Raw genomic sequence first — 10,812 nt, forward strand, 5'->3', positions numbered from 1 at the left:
GCACTAAGTCTATAGCTTCCAATGTTTACTCACATCATCTTTTATCTCTCATCATTCATCGACCCATGTCATACCCAACATATTTGTATATATAAAATACATATACAATTTAAATAATTTAAAACATGTATAAAAATCTTTCACCAGCATAGACAGCAAGTATTCAGACGATATGCACATATATCACGTAATTTATATTAAAATACCTCATATCTATGTGTAAGATAAAAGTAACTATGTACTCACTTGTTAAAGTGATGATTCCAAACTCGGGTAGCGCTTCGCTTTTAACGATTCAATTTTCCTTCGACGAAACCTAGTATTATTACTACTAGAGTTTAGTCTATTATTCGCCGAGACTAATTAATAGTCTAGCTATTATTACTATTATATAAGCGTTAAACAATACTTATATAACCCATAATAATAGCCCAAGTAGTTATTATAAGTTCATAATAACGTTACTATAATTAAATAAAAGCTATATTAAAAATAGCGTAGGTGTACCTCACTTAGAGCGGGTTTTATAGAAAACTGGGCTTTGTTTGGAGCAGCGTTCCCGAGCCGAAAATCTCTTCTTCTCGGAGCCGTCTAGCACTCCGGGGCTTCCGCCTCGTGCTAGGGAGGTTCCCTAGGCTTTTCGGGGGGGAGGGGGGGGGGGTTTCGGGGCTAGAGAGAGGTTCTAGAGAGAGAGAGTAAAGAGAAAAAAGAATGGGAAAGGTGTGAAGAAAATGAGGGTGAGAGAGGTTCTATTTGTAGGGTGAAAATGGCCGAACTTGGTGCCACATGTCACCAACTAGTGGCAAGACTTGGGGAGAAAGCAATGGCCAAGATTGTGCCACATCACCCATTTTCGCACAACACACTTCCGACTTCTAAAATCCGTAACTTTCACATACGACCTCCGTTTTTGACGTTATTTATATCCACGCGTAGGTAAAAATAAGATCTACAACTTGCATTTTGACTCCGTCGGCTAATTCTCGACCGATCTTAAATTTAACAGTACGAGGAGATTATATTGTTAAATGTCCGCGTAAAATTCATAACTTATACATACAAACTCTGTTTTCGTCCGTCTTTTTACCGTTGAGTTTCTATTAATGAGATCTTCAATTCTCATTTAGGTCGCGTAAGCCAAAAACCGGTCGAACTAAAATTCGAGTTTCGGGTCATGCACTATTAAGCCAAATCTTAGAAAAATCATAACTTCCTCACACGATATCAGATTTGGGCATTCTTTTTATGAACGCTCTCAGGTTAACATATTCTATGACTTTTTTTTAGATTACTAAGGCCAAAAAGTCTTCTATCGTAACTTCACTATTTACGTCACTCCGTGTCGTGCCGGTTTTGCCGTAAAACTTCAACGGGCCATAACTTGTTCGTTATAACTCGATTTTCGGCGTTCTTTATATGTATGGAAACCTTGTAACATATCCTACAACTTGGTTAAGATTATTTATTCTAAATAATCTTTTACCAAAAAGTCGTTTTCGACCCCTATTATCTCCAAATTGATTAGCCCGGATCTACGGGCGTTACATTACAAGTACTCTAGTACTTAACTCATTAAGTACTTAATGTAAATCTTTATCTACTAACATATATGTATTTCACATAATACCCTTCACATCTAGTCATGCATCCAAACTCTATCTCCATCTAATATATGATGGTTATGTGACACAATACCATCAATATCTAGCCATACCTACATACTCTATATTCAACCAAACTTACATACACTATCTTTAACCACACTTACATACTCTAAACATACATACATACTCATCTACATGATTATAAACATATAATCATAATCTATCTCCATCTAACATCTTGTAGGTATTCAACATAATACCATCTACATCTAATCGTATAATTCACATTCTATCTACATTATATATATATATATATATATATATATATATATATATATATATATTAGGTATTTAAGACAATACCACTAACATCTACTCATACACACATGATCATCCATTAGGTTATAATTCATATAACCATTCACTATCTTCATGTAATGAGTTATTGATATTTAACAAAATACCTTTAGCATATAAACATGCATACATAATAACATAAACACATGTAACATGCATACATAATCTAGTGAGAGAGTGAACTCTAAATCACCTTGTTAGTTAGTTAATATTAACTACCCTTGGCTTCCATTCTTCAATTGATGCACCTTGATCCATCTTCTTTGCTCAAGGCATATTCATACAACATATCATGTCCCTTAGAACTTGTCTTGGCCTATTAAGAGCTTAATTGCTCTAACATTTCATCTTTACCTCTAAATCCACTTTACCTAATAAATTAAGCATCACATACTACCTAATTCATTACACTCTAATCTCTAATACATCAATTCACCCTCTCATTAGGTATGGTTTCAAACCCTAACTTTCTATGTATGGATTTCACCATGAAAATCACATATAAAGCTTGTTCAAAGCTTCTAAATACTCTCAATAACATCATAATCAAGGCATACGTTGATCAATTCAACCATTCTAGTGAATTGACATTTTCACCATTAAAGCTCAAAACTTCATATAAGGGATTAGGTTTTGTGGTAGGAAAAGTCAATAAATCAATAAGTTGTTTTTTAAAAAAATGTTTGTCTTAGCTTATATATGTTTTAATGAGTATTTGACTTTTAAAACCCAAAAAGTTAGTTTTGAAAAATTATAAATCTTAACTTATTGGAATTTCATTTTTAAAAGGTTGATAAAAAATTATTTTAAAAGTCTTTTATATATTGCTAAATATTTTTTTTGACTTATTGATTTTTTAAAATACCAATAAACCAAAAAGTTGTTTTTAAATGAAAATCTCAATCATCCTCTCGGTTCCGTCTTTGAGACATCCTAGTTTGTTTATAAAAATTTAAGAAAAAAAAATTATCTTAAATATTACTAAAAGAGAAACCTTATGACATCATCTTAAATAATCTGGACCATTGATTGTATTTCAATCTTATTTTTTCCACCCTTAGATCAAATTGCTGACATCGTCTTCCCCATATGGAATATATTTACTTCCAATAAATGATTTCCAATCATCAATCAATAACTTATATTCGTTGAAATGGAATGTATTTAATTCCAATAAAAGCTTTCCATATTTTACATCTTGAAATTTCAGTTATGAAGATTTTAATATGGTCAATTTTAAAAACATATTACTAACAAATCATTTCAATCAAGGCCTTAATATCAACCATTAATATAAATCCGTTTATATTAGTAAACTATTAATATAAAATCTTTTTTTATTAGGAAATCATTAATACCGAAAAATCATATTCAAATTATCACATACATATACGATTCATCATTGAATCCGCGACTCACATTTATTTTCAATCGTTTCTTTTCTTCAAACCTTCTCCTACAACATCGTTAATATTGCTTATAACTTCCATCATCATTCTCTGCTATAAACATTCGCTCTTGTGTGTTAGAAGGTCAGTACCTTCTTTCGTTTTTTATATTTTTTTCGATTATTTTTTGTTCCTATATCAAATGTATTTATTCATATATTTCGATTTTCTTTGTCACAAATTACATGAAATCAGTTAACTACTTTTCTGAAACTTTTCAAATAAACATGAAAAGATATTAGGTACCTTTAACAAAACAAAAATTAACTATCTTGGAAACTGACATTAATTACGAAAATGTTACTTTTATATATTATAGATGATTATGATTTTTTTTTAATTTTTATGTCATAAGAATCCGGTTAATTTTGGCATGATTTTAAAATATCATTGAAATTATTATGTTTTTGTATAATATATCAACCTGCTTTTTTATTTTTGTATAGTAACAATAAAATTTATTAATTTACACAACAAATATAGATATTTCAAATTTTGTAATATTATTATACCTTACAAAATACAACTCTCTCCAAAATAAATTTTCGCCAGTAATTTCATCCATAATTTCAACAAATTTAAATTTGTATTTTCTTTATATAAATTTTTTTTAACGATCCTAATTTTTTTTTCTCCAAAAGTATATCAAACATTTACGTCTTAGATAATGCTGCCCTATTATAATTATTATTTTTCCAAAAGTATATCCGTTTAATGAAGAATTTGATATAATAAAGGAAGTGAATGTTAATTAAAATGAGATATATATTCCATAATTATTACATGAGTATATTAAAAAAATTAATATCAAGGTGTAAACATTAAGCATTTTTAAGTGAAATTTCAGAATACATACAAACGATGATGTTGTACAATGAAATATAAAATTGAATAGACTGAATAAAAACACTATTAAAGCAGTCAATCTTGAAAATAACATAGTTATGAAAAATTATAAAGTAAGATAAAAATTATAAGATATTAGGAGATCTGTAAAACGTACATTTAATAAAAGTGTTACGGTTATTAGAAAAAATAAGACCGTTAAGATTAGTGAAAATACAATATATAAACTAGATTATCACAATAGTAATGAATGTCATTATTTGATATTTCATATAATTGATAGATATATCAAATTACATTGATGATATACTAAAATTATTCAAAGTTGCGCCAAAACTAATGCAAAGTTCTTGCGAACACTAAATAAATAAGAACAAACATAAAAGCTAACATTTATATTTATAATCAATTTAAAATAAACCAATCATGATTTAGAAAAGAATCTCTATTGATGATATACTAAAATTAAATCTATATAACATTTAACATTTTATAAATTATATTACATAACTTTATTTGAATAAATGAAATAGTTGTCAATATTTAATGCAATAGAAAAAATGGTATATTGGTTGTCAATATATGTTTAAATTAGGTAACATTATTATGCAAAGAACGTCTAATTAAAATGCTTATAAATATATAAATACCATAACTATATGAGACGAGGAAAGTCATTCAACTAATAAAACAAAAAATGATGTCTACAAAGAGATCTTTCAATGATTATATATATTTATCGTTTTCAATGTATTTTCTACACATTTCAATAATACAAATAACCATATATTTTTTTATAATCATTATACAATATCTATAAATGATTATATGTTTTTTTATGCGTTTCCCGCGTTTAACGCGGACTATAATCTAGTTTCCTTAAACAAACTTAAAAAATGCGATTAGATTACTCGATTTCACTTGAATTTAAGCCCATGGGAATTACGTGAGTATGGCCCATATTATCATCTTGACTTGTCTAGGTGAGTACTCCCATATTCCTTTCCCACACGTGACATTTCAGAACCCACTAAGCATCAGGAATCGATAATCCAGAAAGTTCGTCGTCCGGAATGTTTTTCCGATCAACTTCCCAGGAAATTTCTTTTAGCCGATCTTCATCAATATTTTCATTTTCATTGAAATCTTGTTGATCAGGTTTGAATTCCCCCATCTTCTTCCTCCTCTCCGACCTCGTTTCTGGTATCGAAATCTTTTGCCCCTTTCTTCACTCCCATATCGGTCATCACCTTCGTGAAAGCAGGATCCCAGTTCCCGGTTTCCTCTGTTACCCATTTTGGATACATTTTACATTAACCCATGCAATACGATCGTAACTGATTCCTTACGCTTCAAGTCCTTGTTTCAAATTTCGCATTTCTGACAACTGATTTCTTCCACTTTTGCTCACAACATCTTTAAATGATCTTTCTCCCCACATTGGTGCATAGTTTGATCATGGAATATTTGAGATGAAGTACGTCGTTTCCATTTCGCCACCCTGTTGTGATTGTATTATTTTCCTAAAAATTATAACTTCATATATATTTTGTTCAGTTTAAAATCTGATTATTTTCAACCATCAAAAGGCGTGAAGGAGACACCCTTCCATCTTCTCCAAGATACAATCAAGAAACGCAGTTGTTAAGAAATGTTCTATACCAACCTCACAAAAGGTACGTTACGTTATTTGCATATCACACCAAAACCCGATACGTATAAAAATTAATCCATAATCGTGATACAATTTGTAATCCATAGTATTCATTGGGTTGGGTTTATCATATTCAAAGGGACAATTTTGAACCATTAGTTTCGTTATTTCACCTCATTTGTATCTTTTCCTCCTTTTTATCTTTCTTATCATCTCGTTTTGGGTAAACAGGTCAATTTGAAGATTGGATTATCAATTCAGTTATCCTCGTTCGACATTCTTGTTCATGGCAGATCAACATTCCGACGAACATGTGAATACATCTAATGTTGATGTTAAAAGTTCAGAACCAAAAACTGTGGCAGATCAACGTTCTGATGAAACTTTGAAATCAAAAGCAGATAAACTTTCAGATGCCGAAGGTGCAACCACGAGTAATGTTACTGTTGAAAGTTCTGGATCAACAGTGGAGATTAATATCAAGACGCTAGATTCACAGTTACACAGCTTTCATGTCGACAAAAATGTATATCTTTCCCTTATCTACCTCTATGTCCTTTTCTCAGTTTTATCATGCAATTGGTTGTTTCATTTATTTCCCTCGATTTAAACGTATAATTCTTCCGACAAAATTCAGATGCCAGTTTCATTATTCAAGGAAAAGATAGCTGGTGAAGTTGGCCTTTCAGTGGAACACCAACGACTGATCTTTAGAGGCAAAGTGTTGAAAGATGAAGATCTTCTTTCTGAATATCGTATCCTATTATTACTTTCTTATGTGTATGTGTGTGTGATTATCAAGTGAGACCCTTGACTATTTATAGACGTTGAAAGTGGACATACACTGCATCTAGTGTCTAGACAACCATCTGATATTCAAGTCGCATCTGACTTCCATGATGCAGATGACACATTTTCAACTCAAAGCAATACAGGTTTGTATTTCCTAATCGATTATTTCAAGAAAATCTTATGATTATGGCAAAATTGTCATATGGAATAAAAAAAGTACATCATAGTGTAAACATATAAACATCAAGTCAAAAACTAAACCAATACGTGGATTTTTTTTTCCCCACGAACTAGATGCTAATTCTATTGGTGGGCATGTTTCCCAAAATGAAGGTGGTAGTTCAGATATAACTCAGGTATGTCTCTCTTTTCTCATAGCCTTCTGTAAATATTGTCTAAGAAGCCAATATTGATCTTTTTGTTTGTATAGTTGATGAATCTTGTCAAAAATCAAAATCGTTTGTTTGTTGTGAGTGTAAACTGTAAAGGGTATACATTCAGCCACTTTAAGCATAAACATAGTTAATTTTTTTTTTTGTTTTTTCTTTATATTCTAGGTGATTGGGGCAGTTTTGAATTCCTTTGGGGTAGGGGGTCAAAGTCAAACCTCCATTGGCGTATCACAACCAAATATGCAGGTGACATTCTTTCTTTCATTTTTTTGTTTCATTGTTTGATACACCTCTTGTATTTCTATGTTTTTTTTTTTAGTTTTGATAAAAATCTTTTATAATGATTTTGTGTACTTATTTACAGTTTAGCATTCCCATGCAAGTTACCCAAGGAAATGAAAGAAACCCTACTCCTACTCAATCACCAGCACTCGTACCCACAATTACTACAGTAAAATATCATCTTTCAAATTTTTACTTTAATCATCAAAACCCAAAAGTTCATTTATCTATTTTGCATACAACCTTACTTTATGCTCTTGGATTGTTTTTGTAGCCAATTCCTGATTCTTTAAACACAATTACTGAGTTCATGAACCATATGGAGCAAGCATTATCACAAAATGGTACATAATAACTCACGAATTATTTTCTTAATATCACATAAATATTCCTATTTAATTATTTGATATTTTACAGGGCATCACCCATCAGATAGTAGTGCAACAGAATTGCCTTGTAATGCTCATGGCTTACCATCACCAGCAGCTTTAGCAGTTGTTATGAGACATGCACAACGTCTTCTCAGTGGACCTGTTGTTCATTCTTTATCTGTATTTTTCTCTCTATTCTATGTTTTTTTTTTATATTCTTACATAAATTCTTATTATATCATATTTCTGATGATTTATAAACTAAAATTTTCCTTATAGAAAACAGCAACACGACTGGAGGAAGAGGAAGGTTCTACTCATGATGTCACAGTGAGAACCCAAATCCAATCAGAAGCCATGCAGTCTGGGCTTGCCATGCAACATTTAGGTGCTCTTTTGCTAGAGCTTGGTCGTACAATGCTCACATTGCATATTGGAGAATCTCCTGTATGTTTTTTTTTTTTTTTTTTTGCACTACAATAGTTATATACTTATATATATATATATATATATATATATATATATATATATATATATATATATATATATATATATATAATTATTGTCATTTAGTCATGTACAATTGAACTGATTAAGGTCAACATTTCAGGCTGAATCTTATGTAAACCCTGGGCCAGCTGTTTATATATCTCCATCGGGTCCTAATCCTATAATGGTTCAGGTTTGTGGTCATACACACACTTGTAAAAAAAAAAAAAAAAGCTTTTTAAAGGGGTTAATGAGTAATGAATCCACAATCTTCTTGCAGCCCTTTCCTCTACAAACCAATTCTCTATTTGATAGTCATGCAAATGCAAATGCAAATCCTGGAGCTTATACTCCTATTGGAATTGGAAGTATCCCAAGGCACATTAACATACATATTCATGCTGGTGAGTTAACTCAATTTGCCTTCACATAACTTATATATATGTTCTCATATTTATCGTTTTAACAGGAGTAAGGGAAACTAATGTTGAATCATCAAATCAAGCAAATGTTGATCTTCCACAGGCTCCAATGGTATGTTAATATTGTTTGAGGTCAAGGCTTTGGTGTCAAAGTGTCACAGTCAAAATCAAATACACTTTATGTAATCGTTTCTTTTGTTTGAATGTTGTTAAGATAGTATTTTCTCAACAGGATACACAAGGTGTTGGAAATGTTGTTTCAAGTAGTACAAGAATGAAATCTTTAAGTGAAACAGAAGGTGCTTCATCATCATCCAGTGGGAGGAGTAGTATCCCTACAAATGCTTCTTCCATTCCTGTTGGACTTGGTTCAGGGGGTTTACAACATAAGGTGTCTACCTTTGTTCAAAATATTTTTTTTCTAATAATCCTTTTTTTATTTCTTTTTACTTATATGCTAAAATTACCTTCAAATGTGATTTTAGAAGCGACATTGGCCAACGAGATCAGAGGTTGTTGGTAGTGGCCAATCAGATCCATCTGCAACAATGAATCAAGTTATGCAAGATCCTACTTTATCTGGTCTCCTATCAGGACTTTCAAATCAAAACGGGAATAATTCTCAAGATTTCTTTAAGAATCTAATGAATCAAGTTTCTCAAAACCCTACAATGATGAACACCATTAATCAACTTGCTCAACAGATGGATGGTAATCAAGATCTAGGTGGCATGCGTAGTGGGCCCAGGAGTGGAAATCTTGATATATCAAGTATGGTTCAACAAATGATGCCATTTGTCTCTCAAGCTCTTAATCATGGGAGTTCAAGTTCAAATATGCTTCAACCCACTCCATCAAGAAAAGGTGGTCTTAATAGACGTTACAGCAGTGTGAAGAGTTTGAACACTAATGAAAGATCAAGTGATTTTAAGGTCTGTTTTAACCAACTTTATTTTTATCCATAATTGTAATGTGATGTTTGATTTTACATTACCTATATTGGTTAACATAAATTAAAGTCTGTTGCTTTTTCATGCAATTTGCACATTGTTATTTATTGACATTTTGTGTTATAATTTGTAGATGAATCTAGAACATGTGGCCCAAAAAATCGTGGACCAATACCCACCTTTAGAAATTTTTTCATCACTAGTTGAAACTGCTTCTGGATTATACAACAGTGCATATGATACAGGCGCACTTGATGAGTTATGTTCAGAAGAGGAGTTGGCTCAGGTTCTTCATTTTCTTTATCTATTTTATGCTACCATTTTATTTTTTTTAATGCTTTTATATGCATATTTGATTCATTTGTATTCGGGACTTGTAGGAATTTATGGAGATGTTGAAACGTGATATTTCTAGAAGACTTCAAGGAGATAGACGATGATCATCACTCATTTTTTTTTGGTTACTTATTTTACAATGGAAATGGTTTTTTTGGTTGCTCGTTTTTTTATTCTTTAATTTCTATTGAATTCAAGCAATTGGTTAAAGCATGTAAAGCAATCAAGAGTAAAATCTCTTTTGCTTCCTCTACTATAATCTAAGAACTCTTGACCTTTGACCTTTAGCTCTCTTGTTTTCTTTTCACTCACAACTATGTTTTTCTTGACTTCAAACCCTTATAGAAATTATCCCCATCTTGTTTTGGAAGTATACCCTGAAATGACTATCCTTGTGACAATTATAATTACAGCACACTCTCTCGTTACCTTTTCATTCGTACATGAACTTTCATCGCCACCCAATGTTGTTCACGTAGCCTACTTCAATAGGTGGCCCATTGGCCTTAGTTATTGTGTTTATAGGTGTAATTTTTGGAATGGCAATCGTTTAGAAAATCAATAATATTATCTAGGGCTGGCAATTTTCGACACGACACGCGACACGACATGAAATAAACGGGTTTGGGTTGAGTTTTTCAACACGCCAACCTGTCAACCCGCCAATCTGCCAACACGTTTATTAAACGGGTCATATATGGGTTTCTCAAAAAATAAATGGGTTGACCCGCCAACCCGTTTATATTTTTAATTAAAAAAATATATTTTTTATTTTTAAATGTATTTATATTTTGACTTGTGGTCCTAACTCATAAGTTCGTAAGTAAGTTTGTAACCAATTGATTTTCCTCATTTTTTCCCTAAATCAA

At 31.4% G+C, this 10,812-nt stretch overlaps 1 protein-coding gene across 1 annotated transcript; it reads left to right on the forward strand.

Annotated features, from left to right (window-relative positions):
- Positions 1-5,273: 5,273 nt before the first annotated feature.
- Positions 5,274-10,230, forward strand: LOC145068544 (ubiquitin-like domain-containing protein CIP73). Its single transcript, XM_079015524.1, has 18 exons — positions 5,274-5,732; positions 5,813-5,931; positions 6,141-6,435; positions 6,547-6,664; positions 6,734-6,844; positions 6,996-7,057; positions 7,259-7,339; positions 7,458-7,544; positions 7,650-7,719; positions 7,793-7,926; positions 8,026-8,193; positions 8,357-8,428; positions 8,516-8,639; positions 8,705-8,769; positions 8,890-9,048; positions 9,143-9,589; positions 9,741-9,893; positions 9,988-10,230. Exons 3-18 carry the CDS (start codon positions 6,196-6,198, stop codon positions 10,045-10,047), a joined length of 2,151 nt encoding a protein of 716 aa, XP_078871650.1. The 5' UTR covers positions 5,274-5,732; positions 5,813-5,931; positions 6,141-6,195; the 3' UTR covers positions 10,048-10,230.
- The last annotated feature ends 582 nt before the right edge of the window (positions 10,231-10,812 follow it).

The sequence above is a fragment of the Lactuca serriola genome, chromosome 8 (assembly GCF_051521515.1).
Source record: "Lactuca serriola cultivar US96UC23 chromosome 8, Lser_US96UC23_V15, whole genome shotgun sequence".
Classification (NCBI taxonomy): domain Eukaryota; kingdom Viridiplantae; phylum Streptophyta; class Magnoliopsida; order Asterales; family Asteraceae; genus Lactuca; species Lactuca serriola.